The sequence below is a fragment of the Geotrypetes seraphini genome, chromosome 9 (genome assembly GCF_902459505.1).
Source record: "Geotrypetes seraphini chromosome 9, aGeoSer1.1, whole genome shotgun sequence".
Taxonomy (NCBI): Eukaryota; Metazoa; Chordata; class Amphibia; order Gymnophiona; family Dermophiidae; genus Geotrypetes; species Geotrypetes seraphini.
This window is the reverse complement of record NC_047092.1, coordinates 122,673,832-122,695,007: the sequence shown is the minus strand read 5'-3', so window position 1 is coordinate 122,695,007 and position 21,176 is coordinate 122,673,832. Positions and strand designations below refer to the sequence as shown.

At 43.0% G+C, this 21,176-nt stretch overlaps 1 protein-coding gene across 1 annotated transcript in view; it reads right to left on the bottom strand.

The window, feature by feature from the left end:
* The window catches only part of EFHD1 (EF-hand domain family member D1), a 106,582-nt gene extending 86,066 nt beyond the window's left edge, over positions 1-20,516 (bottom strand). Inside the window, exon 1 of the mRNA XM_033959248.1 lies at positions 19,539-20,516. Coding sequence (XP_033815139.1) covers positions 19,539-19,819 — 281 coding nt within the window. The 5' untranslated portion in view covers positions 19,820-20,516. The remainder of the gene's footprint in view (positions 1-19,538) is intronic.
* Between the last annotated feature and the right edge of the window lie 660 nt (positions 20,517-21,176).

Below are 21,176 nucleotides of genomic sequence, written 5' to 3'. Positions count from 1 at the left end.
AACCACAGGGTGCCAAGGCTGTAGTTATAATCCCTGCACCACACTCTCAAACATTGTATGGTATAAAATAGCAAGGCAACCATTGTCTGATGGAGATGGCAAACATAATGAACAAAGAATGGTAATATATAAAATGACAAAACGTGGTATAGCGAGCGTAGAATGGCAGAGCATGGCTTGGCTGACAAAGTGAGACATGACTTTGGCAAAAATGGTAAGGCAAGTCTGCGTAGCATGGAAGACATGGTACAGTAAACATTGAGTAGCAAACATGGTATATGAGATTGTAGCATGGCAAACATAGTAGGGTAAATATAGTGTATAGAAAAGTATAGTCACTATTGGCTTTAATGTCAGAACTCTGAGCAATCTGTGATCATTTCTAATAAAGTGATGAACCAGTGCCACTCAGGTCTTCCATTCCCCAGGTTAGCCAGAGTTTGGGATGCTGCAGAGACAATGTTTACAGCAGGAGGAGGATGGAGGACAAGGGAAGGAATCATAGCCATTACATGATAGAGAAACCTAGGGGCTAAATTTAGAGCTCATGATTACAGGATTCTGGAAAAAGCCCTAGTGAATGGAATCCAGCTGAGAACTGTCACTGAAGTGAATGGACTAGCTGCCCCATATGCTTGAAATAAACTACCTGAGTTTGTCTGTCATGCCCCTTCCCTTGTTTAAAAGAATGAAAATCCATCTTTTGGATATAGCCTTCAATCCATTGCCCTACTTCCCACTGCTCACCATCCTAGCCAGCAGATTAACCATCCCCAATAACTGTATCCCCCACCCTGGCATTCTGTCCGTCTTGTCTATTTCAATTGTAAGCTCTTTCAAACAGACTGTCTCCTTCGTGGCCCTGTACATTCAGAGGTGATAGAAAATAATTTTAAAAAAAGATTAGTTTATTGAAAGAATTTTCCAAAAAGTAATGCCGCCATCTTAATGCTTTTGGATCCAGGTGCAACATTTGAAACCATAGATCAGTTTTTTATTGCAAGGCCCTGGGGAAAGAGGTGACCCCACTGACCCTAACTGTGGCTCCTTAACTCTCTTCTTTCAATACATAGACCCTCCCCCTTCCCCGCACACACACTCTGTCCAGCAGCTTACAGCTAGCACTGTCTCCAGAACAATGGCTCCGTTTTCCTTCAGAATCTTGTGGCTCTCAAGGAGTTTGAGTTATACAAATACATACTCCCACGTTATTCATGCAAGACTGTGCAAACAGTGAAAAAGTTTAGACACCACATGGATCAATCTTACCAAGAGCCACACAGTTGCTGAAAGAAAACAGTACTGTCCCAGAGGCAGTACTTGTAGCAAGGCTGGCAAAAGCAGCTTGGAGGGAGGATGATGACAGCTAATTGGGAGGAAAGGCTGGTAGGAGTTCCAACTTATTGAGATAAGGTTGGAGAGTGTGTATAGAGGAAAAAGAGAATGTTGGGAGAAATCTGGTTTGGAGGAGACAAGATAGGCCGAGAGAGAAAGAGTCTGGAGAACCAAACTTCATCCGATTTACTCATATCGCTTTGAGTGTGCCTGAGCAGCTACATCACTGGAGAGGGGCTCCCCTCTCCTGCCTTATCACTTAGTGCTCTGGGCATCATCTACTTTATCCAACACTGGCCCTAGTTTTCATACTGAAGTTTTCTTGCCAACATGGCCCTCACTTCAAAAATAGTGACAATTATTGCCATAATCAAAGCTTGTTGCAAGTCCTGGCTGCAAAGGATGTGGTAAGGACAGCTGGATTATTTCCTTTTAAACTGTTGTCATTATGCGATCTAGCTCCATAGCCCGATATCCTACTACTACTATTTTTAGAGAACAACCAGACGTACACAGTGATGTATAGGGCCACGAAGGAGACAGTCTGCTCGAAAGAGCTTACAATTGAAATAGACAAGACAGACAACCAGAATGCCAGGGTGGGGGATACATTTATTAGGGATAATAATAATAATAATAATAATAATAACAGCTTATATACCGCAATACCGTGAAGTTCTATGCGGTTTACAAAAGACTAAGCAAAGGTACAAATTGACTGACTTCAAGAGGGTAAGAAGAAAGAGAAGTAATTAGACAGGAAATTCATTGTTGAGGAGAAAAGTGATCAAAAGGACAGTAGGTCGCTATTGAGAGGAAAGAGATAAGTGGATCAGTTGTCAAGATGTTTTAGGAACAGGTGTGTTTTTAGACGTTTCCTAAATACCTCATAAGTAGAGGGCAAAAGTAATTGTTCTAGGTCTTTTCCCCATGATACTGCTTGGTGTGAGAGAAGGAATTCATGGTGTTTTTTCAGTTTGCAACCTCTCACTGGGGGGGGAAACGAAGTTGGAATGTGAACTTCTCTTGTGTCTGTTGGTTGAGAAGGAGAAAAGGTCAGTAATGTATTTGGGGGCAAGTCCGTGTAATGCTTTAAAGCAGAAACAGGCAAATTTGAACTTTACGCGTGCCTTCATCGGCAGCCAATGTAGCTGCCGGTAGTAGGGTGTCACGTGGTCAAATTTTTTTAGTCCAAAGATTAGTCTGACTGCCGCATTCTGCAACAGTTGTAGGCGTCGCATATTTTTTGGGGAAATTGCCAAATAGGCGATGTTACAGTAGTCAAGCAGGCTTAGTACGAGGGATTGGACTAGGGATTGGAATAGGTTAATCTGCTGGCTAGGATGGTGAGCAGTGGGAAGTAGGGCTATGGCTTGAAGGCTATATCCAAAAGATGGATTTTCAGTCTTTTAAACAAGGGAAGGGAAGGGGCTTGACAGACAAACTCAGGTAGTTTATTTCAAGCATATGGGGCAGCTAGATGAAAGGAATGAAGTCTGGAATTTGAAATGGAGGAGAAGGGTTAAGATAAAGCAGCTTATCTGAGGAAGGAGTTCTCTGGGAGAGGTGTATAAAGAGAGAGGAGAGATGCTGAGGGGCTGCAGCATGAACACACTTGTAGGTTAGTAATAGGAGTTTGAACTGTATGCTGAGGTGGATAGGGAGCCAGTGAAGTGCTTATGCAGAAGGCACAATTTGCAGTGTCCGCATGCAATTTTATGATCAAATGTTGCTGAAAAGTATTTCATGCAGAGTAAACGCTAAATGAATTAACAAATAAGACACCAGTACACAGCATATTATAATGAATGGTAATGAGGCCATTAGCTATTTAGCCCCAATGCAGAAAAGCATTCATAAGATTAACCCCCTCTTCTATTAAACTGCGCTAGCAGTTTTTAGTGCGGTGAGCCACGCTGAATGGCCCGCTGAATGGAGGCAGGGTGGGTGCAATGATGGGTACACTGCTTATTATATGCCTTTGCCGGTATAAAGTGGTGTTTTTTTTTACTGAGCACTATTATTATTTTACTAGTGTTTAAGCCCGTTAGATTAACGGGTGCTAGATGACCGCCTCTCCTGCTTTTGAACCTGGGCAGGGGCAGAGGCAGAGCCGGGACGGGAGGGAGTGACGGTGGGAGAGCAATTTCAAAGCCTCGGCAACGGCGGCTCCTTGACCAATCTGCGCTTACAACGGCCACACACTCGCGGTCTGGCTGGCTCCCCACCAAAGCCCTTCGCAGCGGCAGCCCTTCCTGCATCCGTCCCCGTGTCCCAAGCCTCTCCGAAGGCCAGCTCCCACGAAAATGGTACCCCTCTGTCCAAAGCCGTGGCGGCAGCCTCCCTCAAGACACATTTCAAATCTGACATATTGTAATCACAAAACAGAAAATAAAATTATTTTTCTTACCTTTTGTTGTCTGGTCATTATTCATACCATGTAGGGGTCCCAGGCTATGGTTGGCTTTTGATAACTCGCTTGCCAGGGCCCCTTCTTTCTTCTTCCCTCCCTGCATCCCTGCAGCTGAAGACAGGCATCTCCCCCCAGTGGTCTGAGACAGGAGGGAGCAGTTAGGAGAGGGTCTGAGGGCAAAGAGGGGCTCAACAGCGCACAGCCACCTTTCCTTCCCTCCCTCCATCAGGTGCAGTGAATCCACCAATGTTAAAAGGAGCCGCGTCGAAATTGGAGGCCTGCCACTGCCGTAGCACGTTCCCCTCTGCCTTGGTCCCGCCCCTTCTCTGACATATGGGACCGCGGCAGAGGGAACGTGTTACGGTTGCGGCAGGGCTCCAATTTCAAAGCAGCTCCTTTTAGCGGAGCTGAACTGTACCTGATGGAGGAAGGGAAGGAACGGTGGGGCAAATTTCGGCAACGGCAGAAATTGTTTGGCGGGCCAAGCACCGTGAAACTTTTTTTCTTTAGGCAGCCCTGGGGGGGGGGGAGGGGGGAAGTCGTCGACGTGCAGGCCGCTGTGAACAGGAGCGGCGGCAGGACCATGAGGCGGGAGTGAGCAGTTCGGCTTCCCCTATCTGGGGAAACCGCCGTGCCAAACTCAGCTGCGCGTCGGGAGTGAGTTGTTCGACTTCCCCTATCCGGGGAAACCGCCGTGCTGAACTCAGCTGCGCGTGGGGCCGTAGTAAGCGCGGGGCATGCTGCACTCTTGGCGGCCACGGACATACGGATCATGGAAGCACGCCGATAAGACTGCGCATGCGCCGCCTACGGTTTTATTATATAGATATATATATTTTTATTGATGCTTAAGGTAGGGATTTCTTTTTTGTTTATATTTATAATTATGTTTTATTCTTCATTGTGATGTTTATATGCATATGTACTTATACTATGTTTTATTACTTCAGATTTATTCTCTTACCCGTATTTCACTTGGTACTTTTACTAATGAGTAGCACATTTTTGATGTATGAGAAATATGATGGCAGATAAAGGCCAAATGGCCCATCTAGTCTGCCCATCCGCAGTAACCATTATGTCTTTCTCTCTCTGAGAGATCCCATGTGCCTATCCCAGGCCCTCTTGCATTCAGACACAGTCTCTGTTTCCACCACTTCTTACGGAGTTTGTTCCACGCATTCTACCACCCTTACCGTAAAAAAGTATTTCCTCAGATTACTCCGGAGCCTAACACCTCTTAACTTCATCCTTTGCCCTCTCATTGCAGAGTTTCGTTTCAAATGAAAGAGACTCGACTCATGCATATTTACATTATGTAGGTATTTAAACGTTGTAGAAGGTGTATGGCATGTAATGTCATGCAGGAAGACATTGTGGCATAGAATTCCTATGAGTGTCGGGAGTAGCGTGGGCCATTCCGCATGGCTCTCCGAGCTAAAAACTGCTAGCGCAGTTTAATAGATGAGGGGTAAGAAACCCAGTGCAAGAAACTTGATTCCAGGCTTCAGGAAGCATAGAAAGGTTCATTCATTTTTCTGCAGTAGAGCAGGCTTACTCCAATTAGTGTATAATTCTGCATGCTTCAAGTTTGCATATGATTTGCTTACACCGTAGAATATTTTCTGATTACACTCATGTTAGAAAACGTGCACTGTCATCCTCCCATGGCTCTAAGGTGCAGCGTTCTACATCCACCCCAGAGTTCTCCCAGGCTTATTTAATATTTATCCTTAGCTAGAGAATGACATGAGGGCACAATTTTTTTTCCCATGCGTTAATGCTATTTTTACAGCAAATAGCAATTTAAAAATATTACTGGATTCTCTAAAATATTACTGGATTCTCTAAAAGGCACCGTTTGTTATCAGCAGCCGTCGATTGTATGTCAATCATGCCACAGCGCCGTTTTAGAGAATTGCACCTCTGGCAAAAGTAGGTGCCAGAAATATAAGCCAGAGTTTTTAAGGCCTACATTTCCGGAACCTACCTATGACGTGAATTGAGCCTCTGGAGGCACCTACTATTGTCTAACTCCACTTCCGGCGATAGCCACAACTACAGTGGTGTTAGGCACTGGTAGGCGCCTCCAGAGGTGCAATTCTGGTTCCATTTATTTAGGCGCCTTGAAATCTCTTTTAAGTTCTATATTAAATGGTGTTTTGAACTTAACTTCTTTTTTTTTTTTTTTTTTAATTTCTATACTGTTTTTACCCAAAACAGTTTACAAAAAAAGTTACATACATAAAATATCATTAAAAAAAATAAATCAGAACTTAGGCACCTCTAGGGTGTCTACTGGAGCCTAAGTTAAGGCTTCATTTAGAGAATACATTATGTAGATGGTAAGGGCTCAAGAAGTAATCCTATATCAACCAGTTAGCACATGGTAATACAGCTGCATTAATTAGCAGAGGCCCACCGTCTGACATGCTCCCTTCCCCTCCCAAAAATAGAAAATGTTTCTGGTGCATAGATTAGTGTGTGCTAAATGGTTCATGATTGAGCATGTCTCATGGTATGCCAACTTGAGCTGTGTTTAGTGTACTTTAACACCTAATGTAGCTTAGTAAAATGATCCCTAAATGATTTGACAAAATTAAGAAATGAATGTGTGCTAAATTAAAAGTTAATCTTTGGGCATAAATATTTAACTATTTCTCTATGTACCCCTCCCTGTCATGGTATGGCATTGTTATTCCATCCAAAAATAAAAGTACAGAATTTAAGTACGAGGGGCCACTGAAAAGTTCTCAGCCCAACCAAAAAGCGAATGATGTGGAGCCATGAAACGTACAAGTTATTCCACACTTTTCGCGACACTTTTCATTTTATATCATTGCAACATAAAGGGCTCCTTTTACTAAGCATTTTTAACACACGCACCGTCTGCTTACAAGGAGGTGGTAGTGGCTAGTGTGCATGGCATTTTAGCGTGCGCTAAGCGCACGCTAAACCGCTAGCGCGCCTTTGTAAAATGCGCCCAAAGTGTCAAGAAAAGTGTGGAATAAAGTTTCATGGCTCCACATCATTCGCTTGGTTGGGCCAAGAACTTGTTAGGGAGCAGCCCCTCATATTGAGAGATTCTGTGTGGACATTAGAATCACAATTCTGTAGTTTATTTTAGTTTCATTTATCAATCGGCTTTTCACAATAAAACAACAAAGTGAAATACAAGGTAAACAAACATGAATAATAAAAGGACAGATTCAAACACAAAGCCAAATACAAAAACCAAAACCCAGCAGTAAATCACCACCCAACCCCTGTCTCAGACACACAACAGAACAGCTATACACCCATATTTCTGTCAGCATAGATGAAACACACACTCAACAGCAGCCAAAACACAAATAACTCTTTATTATTGATGTTAATTACAAGTGATCTGTCCGTTTTCCTCAGCAGGTTTCTGCTCACTTGATTCAGGCAGTTGTACTGTAGTGTCACATTTTGATCATGTGATACCTTGTCCTGGGGACCATCAGTAAGTGCTTCTAATTGGCACACTATATGGGAAAGTGTGTGGCTCATATTTTGATAAAGGATCATTGGTTATCTGATGTCACAGGATGAAGATTAAGGTTTTGATCTTAATATTTAAAGTTCAGCACGTGATGTGCCTGGCTTATTTCAAGCAATGCTTGACTCAGTATCTGCTAATTCCTAACTTGCACTGCCAGGGTACAAGTCTTTTAAAAATTGCATTTTTAATTATTAAACTTTCTATAATGTGAATACGAACTCTTTCATTTGCCCCTCCCTTTATTATTTTTTTTAACTGGTGGAAATCAAGTACCATTATAATTATGCTGACTAATGATTTGATAACCTTTAGGCGTTCCCTAAAAAAACACATTTATTTGTTACTGCCTACTGTGTAATTACCTCAAGGAATTCCTTGTTGGTTGTGAAATGTTGACTTCACTGTTTCACAAATGGGCAGATGGCACTATTATCAGCTCATTAAGGTGTGAACTTTTAGAGGACAAGAGTTCAGCTGGTCAGATGTTTCTTCTATTTGTTATGCTTGTTTGGTGTTTATTTTATATTTTGTTTTAAATATGTATCCTATATTAGCAATTATATTAATGTTTTGGCTGTAAATCATTCTGAGTGGTAGCACGGAGATGATTATAAATTATAAAACAGTTTATAACCTGCATCTTAGGTTAAAAGAAAACAACAAAAACATACCGGAGGAAGTGATCAAGCAGAGTACGGTACAGGGATTCAAACAGAGACTGGATGGATTCCTGAGGGATAAGGGGATCGTGGGATACTGAGAAAGCTAATCAGAAAATATATGCAGAAACCCAACCTGGTCGTGCAGGCAAGACCGGAGGGCTAGGACTTTGATAGGAAGATAGGACTCAATTAGGAAACCAAGGAGGCATGGGGGCCCCTTCTGGTGATTTAGACAGGTCGTGAACTGTTTGGGCCGCCGCGAGAGCGGACTGCTGGGCAGGATGGACCTATGGTCTGACCCGGCGGAGGCACTGCTTATGTTCTTATACCTTAAGTCACAAACATACTTCAGAAATAAAGAAAAATATTATATTAAAGCCACAACTTACTGAACCTCAAACCTCATTGAGATTCTAGATGGCCGACACCACGGCATACTGAGCAGGCATTCGGGTAGACTCTTGACGATGAATTCAGGAGTTTCCTCGTTGCTATGCCAAAATGCCATGGAAGAGTTAGGTTGCCTCCATCTACCTCAACCCCAGGCAGTCAAGCTTCAGGACAGCATTCCACATGTGAATTTGCCAACGTTACTCAGTATATTTGGGGCAGACCTGCTAAGGAGGGTGGATCAGAGAGCACTGTCTGGTAATTCCAATATTGTGATGAAGCATTCCCTCAGTGAAAATAGTGCCCAAGGAATTACCAGACAACGGACTAGCTAATTGAACAACTATAGAACCTATTGTGACAATCAAGCCTACATAACAGGTCCAGCCCCGGAATCATGAGGACGCCAAAATAAGTGCTCCCTGAAGGAACCCTTGAAAAAGCCTGTTGAGGCGAAACGGGTTCGTCGGGCACACAAGTATTGGGACAAGCAACTATTACTACAATAAATGATAAGTGACTAATGTGCACCAGTGTTGGTCTGTTTTTTTGAAGAAATCACTAACAGACTGAGTAAGAATTACACAGATTGAAGATTCAACCCTATGAGTGAAGGCTTTTTCATATTGAGGGGACAATCAAGCCTACCCTGAATCAAGATAAGTAAAATTTCTTTCCCATCTTTGATTGATTTTGAAAACTTTAGTATTTATGGAGGCAGGGTGGGTGCAATAATGGGTACACTGTTTATTATATGCCGTTGCTGGTATAAAGTGGTGTTTTTTTTACTGAGCACTATTATTATTTTATATATATATATTTTTGTTTATATTTATAATTATGTTTTATTCTTCATTGTGCTGTTTATATGCATATGTACTTATACTATGTTTTATTACTTCAGAGTTTATTCTCTTACCCGTATTTCACTTCATAATTTTACTCATGAGTAGCACATTTTTGATGCATTAGAAACATGACGACAGATAAAGGCTAAATGGCCCATCTAGTCTGCCCATCCGCAGTAACCATTATGTCTTTCTCTCTCTGAGAGATCCCATGTGCCTATCCCAGGCCCTCTTGAATTCAGACACAGTCTCTGTTTCCACCACCTCTTCCCAGAGTCTGTTCCACGCAAATACACCCTTTCCATGAAAAAGTATTTCCTCAGATTACTCCGGAACCTAACACCTCTTAACTTCATCCTATGCCCTCTCATTTGCAGAGTTTCCTTTCAAATGAAAGAGACTCGACTCATGCACATTTACATTATCTAAGTATTTAAACATTGTGGAAGGTGTATGGTATGTAATGTTATGCAGGAAGACATTGTGGCACTGGTTCCAGGCAGGAAATCTGTTAGATTACGCTCCCTGACATCTTGTAAAACTAGGGGAGTGGTGTATGGGATGACATGCCCCTGCGGATTATCTTACATTGGCCATAAGTCTAGATGCTTGAAAATGAGGCTGTTTGAACATTGGTCCATCATAACCCATAAAAAAGAAATTAACATTTTAACCCGCCATTGTGTTAAAGAGCAGCACAATTTTAATGAATTTGTATGTTTTGTATTAGAACACATCCCTACAACATTGCAGAGCGGAGATGTGAAGCGGACATTGTACCAGCATGAACACTGAATATTTTTTCTTGATACCCTTTGGCCTAAAGGGTTGAATCAGCGGGTGGTATGGGTAGCATTCTATGGATGATTGACAGCTGAGGTGACGTCATGACCGGGATAGGCTTCTTTTTAAGCAGTGCATCAGTTTTGTGCCGGTATGCATGGGAGGGCGGTGGAGTTTTCGGCAAATTTCAATCCCTGAAGCAGCTTTACTCAAGCGAAACAAGGCACTTGTTGGATTTAGACATGTTTTTGGACTGAGCATCTGGTAGACGCCGCATTTTTCATCAGTTTGGCCATTGAGGACTCAACGGCTGTGACGGCGACTTTCTGGACTATGTTTTTAAGCTAAGTAAAAGTTCTTTTTTTCTTTCCCTATGCACAGTGACGGGTATAGTGCCCAAGTGATAATTACATTTTGGTGGTGGTGTTTTTTGCCAATGAAAAGAATATAGGCAGCTTTGAATCTTTAATGATTGCTGACAATTTATGCAATTTGAGGATTTTTCTCCACCTTTTTGCATTAAATGGTTATCATGTGAACACAAGTACAATTTTCTTTGATATGAATATGTTTTTATATATTATGTTTTTAGTGTTCCCTGATGAAGGCAAAGCCTTATGCCGAAACATGGATCCTTGTTGGGACGCAACGTTTTTAAACAATAAATTGTAATTTGATCATTAGGACATCTCTCTTGCCTTTTTTGTTGTTGATCATAAGATCTGGCCCCATAAAGAAATTTAATAGCAAGAAGAGAATTACAGTAACTGAGATAATGGTAAGGATCTCAAGTGTCTGATTCATTAAGTTCCTCAAGTAAGTTCCTTTCTGACTGGATTTTCTGCAGTATAAAAACATGAAACATAAAAAATGGAAGAAATCCTTTTTTTTTTTTTTAAATCAAAAGTTAGAAAAGAATGCAAGTGTGCCCCAAAGCATGAAGAGCTAAAGGAGCATGATATATTTCTGGAAAGCAGGAGGTCAAAAGTTATTCCTATAAAACCATATGGCCTCAGACACATTGGGATTCCATTTTTAAAATGTTCTTACAACTAGCGAAACTGCCCAGATTCAAGGCAGGAACTAAGAGGAGAGATATCAGTGGAGAAAAGATCATTGCTAGTCAGCAGCTGAATATAATCTGCATTAGGAAAAAATGGAAACACCAAAACTCTGAATTATAAAGGGGGGGGAGGGGGAATAAATAAGTTAAAGAGAGGAAGGGCCAAAATAGATCCTTAAGGCAAATCACAAAGAATCACTGGCCAGATGATTCAGAAATCCAAAATCATCTGCAAGGGGGGGGGGGGGGGGGAAAGGTCTGAGAGAGGGGACCAGAGCAAAGCAAAAATTGTACCTAAGGTACCCAAGCAGGATCAGCTTAAGCACAAACTAAAGGCAAGAACTTGTCTCACCAATACAGCATATTAACCACCTGTTCCCCACTCCACCCCTGCACACACAGTTGTCTTTTGCCCCCCCTACAACACCCCCCCTGCTTACCCTCCTCCCTTTCTCTCTCCCCTTCCTGTAATTTTCAATAGAAAGCAAACAAAAAATTAGAAGAGTGACTGCATGTCAAGCTGTCCTCATCTGCTATACAATTTGAATATGGAGCTCTAATTCTACTGAAAAGCACAAGAGAGGGAGCAGAGATGATATACTGGGGAATGTCCGAGTGGAGTGGAACAGGTGGACAAGAATCATTTGTTTACTCTTTCCAAAAACACAAGGATTAGGGGCAAGCAATGAAGCAATTAAGTAATAAAGGTAAAACAAAATTGGATAAAACATTTCTTCGCTCAACATGTAATTAAACTCTGGACATTGTCGCCAGAGAATGTGGTAAAAGCAGTTAGCTTTTCCTAAAAGAAAAAGTCTAAAAGCTGTATTATTAAGATAGTCTTGAGAAAATCCACTATTTATCTCTAGGATAAGCAGCATAAAATCCATTTTACTATTTTGGGATTCTGCTTAGTATTTGTGACCTGGATTGGCTAATGTTGGAAACAAGATACTGGGTTTGATGGACCTTTGATTTGTTACAGCATGGCGACGCTTATGTTCTTATGTGTGTGCACGATGGGTTTACCATAAGTGGGAAGTGGAAGAAATCTGCATGCCTATGTCCATGTCTTTACCACAGAGGGAAGGAGAAAAGAAGAAAACAAGTGGGGGAAGGGGGAAGAGCTGGAAGGGATGCAAGCAGGCTGGGGGTAGGAGGGTGGGTTGAAAGCTGGCTGGATAGGAGTTTATGTGGATGGGCAGGGAGGGACCAATATGCTTAGAGGGGCACCAAAGCAAAAGATTCAGGGTATCACAACCTCTTGGACCTGCCTTGATACCCATTTCAGATATTAATGATCAATAAAATCGAATGCAGCACTTAGGTCTAAAAGGACTGCAATGGGGTCCTTACCTGCCTCTGAATTCAGCCTTATCCTATTTATCATGGCCGCTAAAGATCTTTCCATATTGTATTTGGCTCTGAAGCCTATCGATGGGTATGCTGTGCATATGTTTTCGCTAAGAAATTGTTAAGTTGTGAAAGCATCACCTTAGTAACTTCTCAGATACTGCTCCTTGTCTGCACCATCTGTACAAGAAGCTGTTACATGCATCCTAGATTGAGGCATGGACAGCAGAGGCAACAGCCTCTAGTGCCAAATTTTGAGAGCCACTGGAGTATTGCAGCTATGCCCCCAATCCAGGCTTGCTCTTTCTTTTCTTGTGGCTGCAACAATAGCAACGACCTCAAGAAGAAAAAATTGAGAGCGGGTCTGCTTGCCTGCCTTTGCCATCTGACAGGCTCTGTGGCTCCCTGCCTCTTGCATGGGTTTACACAGCAAACTGCTTTGTTGTATTTGTTGAAAAGACAGTATATCAAATGATAATTTACTTATTTCTAAAATTTGTATCCTGCTTATTAACTAAGTGAGTAACAAAGTACATACACAAAGTAAATCTGCCTCATATACATAAAAAAACAGAATAAGCCTCTCCCCTCTCTCCCCTTCTTAGGATCCTCCCTTCAATATGTGATTTAGACCTAACGCCTTTAACTGTATTCCTCTTCCTGAAAACGTCCAGCTATCGTTTAGATGTATTAGGCCCTACGTCGTTAATTGTATTCCTATTCCTGGAAATGTCCAGTTATCTTTTTGTTGTAATCCGCTTAGAACTGCAAGGTACAGGCGGAATAGAAGTCATTAATGTAATGTAATGTAATGTAATGTAATAAATACATGCATTCTTCATACCACAATCGTTATAAAAGTAAACAGCAAGAGACTATACAAAGACACACATACAATCTTTTGTGATCTTAATAAAGCCCCAATATTGCACTGCTCTATTAGGATTTTGCAGCCCAAATGAACGGACCTGAACATTTTTGGCATGAAATCTTAATTGCCAAACTCTAGACAATTTCTCAAGCTTTGCTAGATCCATTCCAACACCTTTCAGGGACTAACTACATAAAGCAGAAAGACAAATCATTCTCACACAAACGGTTCTGCAATATCACTTAGAATGTTGAAGAAACCTGGACCAAGGCCAGATCCCACTGTCAAAGTTCTGGTAACACCCCTTTCCTTGAAGGGAACTCCGTTTACCATTCGTTGCCTCCCAGTCAACCAATTTCTATCCCAAACTATTTAAACCCTAACTTGACAGCAAGTGTTCTCAGTTTGTGTCGTATATGTGGAACCCTGTTAAAGGTCTTCCTGAAATCAAGATACACTTCATTTAGCACGCTCCCCTGTTCCAGATAATGTAATACAATTACAATGAGTGGGATGAAGGATAGGGAGAGTGGAAAGAAGATTTAAAAAATGCAACCTGTCCTTTGAGTAGAAGACACATTTTGACACTCAGCTTGACTGTAGAATGCTAGGAATTAGGAAAGGAATGAAGAATAAAAACAGAGACCATCGTAACACCTCTGTTGTTCCATGGTGCAACAACATTTAAATATTGTGTGCAATTTTGGTCATCTAAAAAAACAAACAAACAAACAAAAAAAAACTATAGCAGAATAAGATAAGGTACGCAAAAGGGTAACAAAAATGATAAGAGCATGGAATAACCCCTATGAGGAACAGATAAAGACGCTAAGGGCTCCTTTTACGAAGCCGCATTAGCGGCTTTATTGCACACACCTTTTTAGCGTGCACTAACCCCCACGCTAGCCGAAAAACTACCGCCTGCTCAAGAGGAGGCAGTAGCAGCTAGCACAGCCGGAAAATTATCACGCGCTATTATGCGCATTAAACTGCTAATGCGGATTTGTAAATTGAGCCATAAATATCTCCACTTGGAGAAAAGACATGATGGAAGTTTTTAAAATAATGAGTGGAGTAGAATGGGTAGAAGTGAATCACTTGTTTACTTTTTTTTTTATTATTATTTATTTATTGCTTTTAAAATTTTTTTCCAAGAAACCTCTTGTACAGAATATTGAAAACTAGTCTTTAAGCCCGTTACATTAACGGGTGCTAGAGTAGATGTCTGTCTGTCTGGGTATTTTTTTTCTTTGTCTCTCTCTCCTTGCACGCTGCCTGTCTTCTGTCTGTGTCTCTCCCTATGTCCTTAATGCCCTCAGTGCCTCCTTCCTATGTCCTTAGTGCCCCTTCCTATGTCCATAGTGCCCCCAGTGCCTCCTTCCTATGTCCCCATAATTATCTTCCAAACTTTGTCCCACCCCCACCCCGATGCCAGCCTGCCTGCCTGACTCCCATCCCCCTGAGCAGCATGTTTCCATTGAAACCCCCCACCTCCCCTCCGATGCCAGCCTGCCTGTCTGCCTCCCATCCCCCTTCCATTGAACCGCCCCCGATGCCAACCTGCCTCCCATCCCACTGAGCAGCATGTTTCCATGGAAACCCCCCACCTCCCCTCCGATGCCAGCCTGCCTGTCTGCCTCCCATCCCCCTTCCATTGAACCCCCCCCCGATGCCAACCTGCCTCCCATCCCCCTGAGCAGCATGTTTCCATGGAAACCCCCCACCCCCACCCCGATGCCAGCCTGCCTGCCTTCCATTGAAACCCCCCACCCCCCTCCAATGCCAGCCTGCCTGCCTGCCTCCCATCCCTCTGAGCAGCATGTTTCCATAGAAACCACCCCCCGATGCCAGCCTGCCTGCCTTCCATTGAAACCCCCACCCCCCTCCGATGCCAGTCTGCCTGCCTGCCTCCTATCCCCCTGAGCAGCATGTTTTTAAACCCCCGTTGACCCTCCCAGCTGACCCTCCTACCGCTAGACGGCCGACAAACCTCGCATCTCCAGCAGCGTCCCTGGCACAGTAAACACCGCTGCTTCGCGGTCTTCTACTGGCCTAATTTCCTCTGCCGCGTCCCTGATAATGTCATCAAGGATGCGGCAGAGAAAATTAGGCCAGTAGAAGACCGTGAAGCAGCGGTGTTTACTGTGCCTGGGACACTGCTGGAGCTGCGAGGTTTGTCGGCCATCTAGCGGTGGGAGGGTCAGCTGAGAGAGGGCTTCTGGTGTGCCGGATAAGGTCAGCGGGGGTGGGGGGGGGGGGTTGTCGCGGCGTGTTAGTGGTGTGTTGGGTAGGGTCGGCGGCGGGGGAGGGGGGGGAGAGGGGAGTCGTGGCGTGTTACCTGGCTGTCCTTAAGACATGTGCACGCGCACTCTTGTGGCCACATTCCGACAGATCAGGACTCAGGGAACACGGGGTAAGAGTGCGCATGCGTGCTTAGCATTTTATTATTATAGATAAGAGAAATAACATATTTTAAACAAGACAAAATCTCAATTAGGCAATACCATTCTTAATCAATACTATTAATCCCATAATATGGATCCCAAAATTCCAGCGAGTGCTAGTGAAATTAAATCATATTATTAACAAGAAAAGAAAAACATCTGACTGCAGTAGTAGGAGTCTACCTAATTACTTTACTATTGCGTGGATGAGGAGATGGTGCGAAGAGGAGGGTTTTCACTTAGTGAGGAACTGGACAACGTTCTGGGGCAAAAACAAGCTCTTCAGGAGAGATGGACTACACCTGAGCATGGCGGGAACTAGACTACTAGCAAACAACGTCAGGAAAGGAATAGAACAAGCTTTAAACTAAGAAGAAGGGGAAAGCCGACAGTCGAAGAGAGTTACATTCCGAACCTGCATGAACTTGAAATACAACAAATCTCCATGGTCATTCTTAGATTCCTATGTACGCTCATCTTCTTAGACACTCCTGTTATCCTTTTCTTCTCCTCTCTTCTCTCTTTCATTTTTCTTTCCTTTTTCTTTACTGCTCTCTCTTATCTTTATCTTATATATCCCTTACATACATTTTTAATAATTGGAGCCTTTGCTCCTATACAGTTAAACATAGATTTATATATTTTATATACAGAAAGCTTTATTTTGTTTCTATGTACTTTAAATGATTCTTGTATCCTTTAAAATACTTAATAAAAATTATTGAACTTAAAAAAAAAAAAAAAAAGGAAGACAGTATCCCGAAAGGATACTGGGTGGGGGAAGTGCTGGGAAGACACCGAAGACACAAAACAGGTAATGAAATACCAACAGAACCTGACGAATCAAGAGTCTGCTACAAGGGGAGGACGAAAAGTAACAAGAGGAAGGGAAGGAACAAATGGAGGAAAATAAGAACGTATCACAAGGGGATAGCATAAGAGTCGAAGTAGAAATCATGGCCAAAAATGAGAACCTAGACGTCATAGCGATCACGAAAACGTGGTGGAACGAAGAAAACAAATGGGACATAGTACTGCCGGGGTACAAGCTCTACCGAAGAGACAAGGCGCATCAGAAAGAGGGAGGAGTAGCACTTTATATAAAGGATACCATTCACTCAACCGGAGTGGACGCAGCAGCGACAAATGACCAACCGGAATCAATATGGGTTAAAATACCAGGAAGAAAGGGAACCGAGATAAAGATGGGACTGTACTACCGCCCACCTGAACAAACAGAAGCAATGGATGAAGAACTGAGGGCCGAACTGAGACGAGAATGCGAAAACGCAAACACCATAATTATCCCAGGATAGTTGTATCCTGGGATAGACTGGAGACATGGAGCTTCAAAATGTTCAAAGGAAATGGAGTTCCTGGGACTGCTTCTTGGAACAGCTTGTCAAGGAACCAAAGAGAGGGACAGCTATTCTGGATTTAATCCTCAGCGGGCTGAAAGGACCAACCCAAGAAGTGGATGTATTAGGACCATTAGGAAAGCTCTCACTCATACACTCTCTGAGCTCCTTTTCTCACTCAGGAGCCAATAGAGAAAGAAATGGGGTGGGGTGAGGGGCTTAACTATGGGGTTACCGTGAGTTGATCAAGGGTTGTACATGTCCAGAGATGCAGAGTAGAATTATACATATGTGTTAGCTTGTGCAGGCAACACCCCGAGAAACTCCCTATTCCCCTACTTGTCCTGTTGTCTGTTAATTTAGATTGTAAGCACTAATGAGCAGAGACCATCTCTTAAATGCGTTGATGTACAGCATTGCATATGTCTATCGGCGCTATAGAAATGTTAAATTCCGTGTTTCCCTAAAAATAAGACCTGCCCCGAAAATAAGCCCTAGCCCTCCCCATTCCTCTGCTGCATCACTGATGATTTCATCAGTAACGCAGCACAGGAAAGGCCACGAAGCAGCCTGTTCAATGCTGCTGCCGCCGCCACTGTTTGGAACAGAGGTATGTCAGCCTCGCGGCAGGAGGGTCGTTGGGGTTCTGCTGCACGTGGGGAAAGGCTTCGTATTATCTGCTCCCCAAAGATCTCAATACTTTTTTTTATTTCAGAAATGTTATGACATCTGAAATTCAGTTTGTTTAAGGATGATCTGCAATTTGTTAACTATTTAAAGCTCTATTTTATAGGGAAGATGTGGCATACAAGAACAATGCTTAGATTAAATTAGTTTAAGGCAACACAATGAAATTGCTTTTGGGGTTCTGCTGCATGGGGGGAGGATGGGAGGGATAGAAAGATGCTGCACAAGGGGATGGGTGAGAGATGATCATTGTACACACAAAAAATAAGACATCCCCCAAAAATAAGCCCTAGTGTGATTTTTGAAACCAAAATTAATATAAGATAGTGTCTTATTTTCAGGGAAACACGGTAGTAGGTTGTATCAGAATATATGCTAACAAGCTAATGAATGTATTCTATGCAATTCTGAAGAGCAAACAACATGAGAAATTTTTTTTTGCCTGGTCTGGGGCTGTGTGGATTATGGAAAGGATTTCTTGAAAATCTTTCACATTTTAAGTGCTGCTTTTGTCTTGGTTTGCAAGTGGAAGGAAGCCCAAGCAACTTTTAAATGCAGATGGTGAGCAGCATGTGCATGTTCCTGTTCTTTCCTACCTAATTTGTCACCGTCCCTTTCCCCATGGATAACCGCGGGTAACCATCCCATGTCTATCTCTACCTCAGTCCTTTTACACCAGCATTCTTCAATGCGAGGCTTGACAGTCAGTGGTTGTGACCATTCATTCTCTCTCTATGAACCTTTCAAAAATGTCAAGTGTGAGCAAAAATTTTAAAAGGCTCATTATTTAGGTGCCTAAGAACAGGTGCCAGTGTGTGCCAATAATTTTGGTTTTACTTCAGAAAAGCGCAGCTTACCACAAAACCTTGTGCACATGTGTCCGGCATTCTCTTCCCCCATTTGCCACAGAATTTCTGCACATAAGGTTTGCCTATAATTTTAGGCATCAGGCTTGCAATAGAAGCCATGTGCTCAGACATCTGTGCAAAGCTCTACCAAGAACCTTGCCACATCAGCCTTTTCTGGGCCACCAGGTTGATACCGATCACTACTATTTTCATGAGGGGAAAAACAAGTAGGAGACTTAAGCATGCCTTGCTGCATACTGTCTCCTACTGCCACTGCTCTTATCCCAGTGCCTACCCCTGTAAATAATTATGCACATATTTTCAGCCATTGAATGGAGAGCAATTTTTATAGCCCAGGGAACTTTTCTATATTGCTTCTACTTTGTTTCTTTTTCAGAGGTTCTCAGTTTCATAATTTGCAAAGCAATGCTACATTTAAGTCTTTCTAAATTTATACCCCCAACAAAACATCTAAGAAATACATGGCTTTCTAAATTTATACCCCGGTCACAACATCTAGGAAATCTCAGTGGTCTTCAGTCTCATTTTGGACCTGAGATTTGTCGGGCCTCATCAATAACATTGTGCAGCAACACCAAAAAGGCCTGGTGGCGAGGTAAAAGTAGGAAAGGAGACGAGGCTGGTCCCGTAAGTGCAGAATATTGACATGAAAAAGAATAGTTGAGGAAAGGTGGAGGATGATATAAGAGAGTTGTAGGGATGAAAGGGGAACTCAGATCCCTGTTGGGAGGACTGCTGTAGATTTTCCATGAATATTTGCTACAGACTCGACTATCCAGACTGATTTCTAAAGATCTAAATACATCAGAGACACCAGCTAAACGTAGCAGCGGACAATATAACAATAATGATAATTTTTTTTTTTTTTAAAGCAGAAGGCTTATATTTTGGAAGCGGGAGGAAAGTCGTAAAAATAGTTCCAGCAGTGTCACTCACAGCTTGAACATCTTCTCCATGTCCTTGATCTGCTTGCGGGTGAACTCCACGTACGGGTTGAAGCCACTGGCCTGGCGGGGCTGCGCCGTCCCGTCGTTGATATCCAGCCTCCGGGACAGCTTGGCAGTCAGCTCCGAATCGGCGCCGGCACTGATCGGCTTCTCGCAGTCCTCCTGCTGCCTCTCGGGGCTGCCAGCGTCCCCGCTGCCTTCTACCTGCCGCTCCATTTCCTCCAGCTCCAGCCTGCGATGCAGTTTCTGGGACAATTCCTCCGAGGCCATGTTGGAGACTGTTGAGGGCACTTCGGGCTACCCTGCAGGTGGAAGTGCCTCTGGCTCAGATCGGTTCCCAGCAAGTTGCCTGCTGCTCTTCTGTTCTCTACTCTCCAACTTAGAGAAGGGAGGGGGGGGGGGGAGGCGTGGGGGAAGGGACAGACTGCGATTTAAGGAGGAACTTGGGAGTTAGCCCTCTTCCTGGAACAGACATGAGGCAACACTGCTAGCAGGAGGGTGCAATAATAATGAAAAAATAGGGTGGGGAACGGAAATCCAACTTTTTCTTACGCAGCCAAAGTGGCCTCTCATACACAGTAAACGCGTTTAAAAAGAAGTCGAAACGAGGAGTCCTAGGGTGCCTTTCTGCCAACGCTGCACAGCCTCACACCCTACTGCTCCAAACTACACGTTCCCGAGCAAAGAATTTCCCATGCAGTCTGTGCGGGTTGACTATTCTGTTCCTGCGGAGCAAGAGCTCTTTCTGATGTGACTATATTAATATATCTATGGAAATGATACGATTATTCAGCTTAGTCGCTGGTGCAGTGATACTAGCGGCCTTCATTTTCGCTTTTTTAAAGTCAGCAAAGAACCTTGCTGGCTGCTGATCTGCATGTATAGGTGAGGTGATCCCATAGCTGACGAGTTCTGGAAGATACTTTAAGGACGGACTTTTTTCTTTTAAGGACCTCTCCAAAGCAGCGTGAAAGTTGTAGTCTTCGCTTCTGCCCACTGAAATCAGTGCTGCTGATCCTCACAGGGTTGTCAGAAATCCAAGACTGACCAAAAATGTTCCTACTGGAACGGGATAATTTGGCGGCCATGTTTAGTTTTTCAATGCCTGGTTCTGTATTTTTGGGACATTAGATGCTGAAAAAGGCACTGAAATAAATAGGATTGCCTCACCTGTTCCTAAAACGGGAACCCCCCCCCCCCCCCCCCAGATATTTTCAGGTGGTTTTTGTTTTGTTGGGTGTTTTTTGTTTTTTTGCAGAACTCTAGTTACCTGGTTCTAAGAGAGACATTTGAGCCTCTCCTAGATTTCAAGCAATTCTATATTGGTGCATTATGGGATCTGCAGTACTGATTTCACTATGTACAATCAGGGACTTAAATACCACTCTGCTTGGGATGTATGCTTAAAAACAAGTCTAGTCAAAAAGTCTTCCTCCTGAAACTGGGTTAATTGTCAAACTTTTCACTTTTTGCATAATTCAGACATTAGCAATAGAAACTACTTATATAAGATGTCATGTAAATTAGGGCCTTGTTTTCTGGGAAAAGAGGCCTCCTGTTGTAATCAGTAGGTTCCTTGCCTCTGCCCATATCTTGAGTTCAAATCCTACAGTGGGATTTCTGCCAG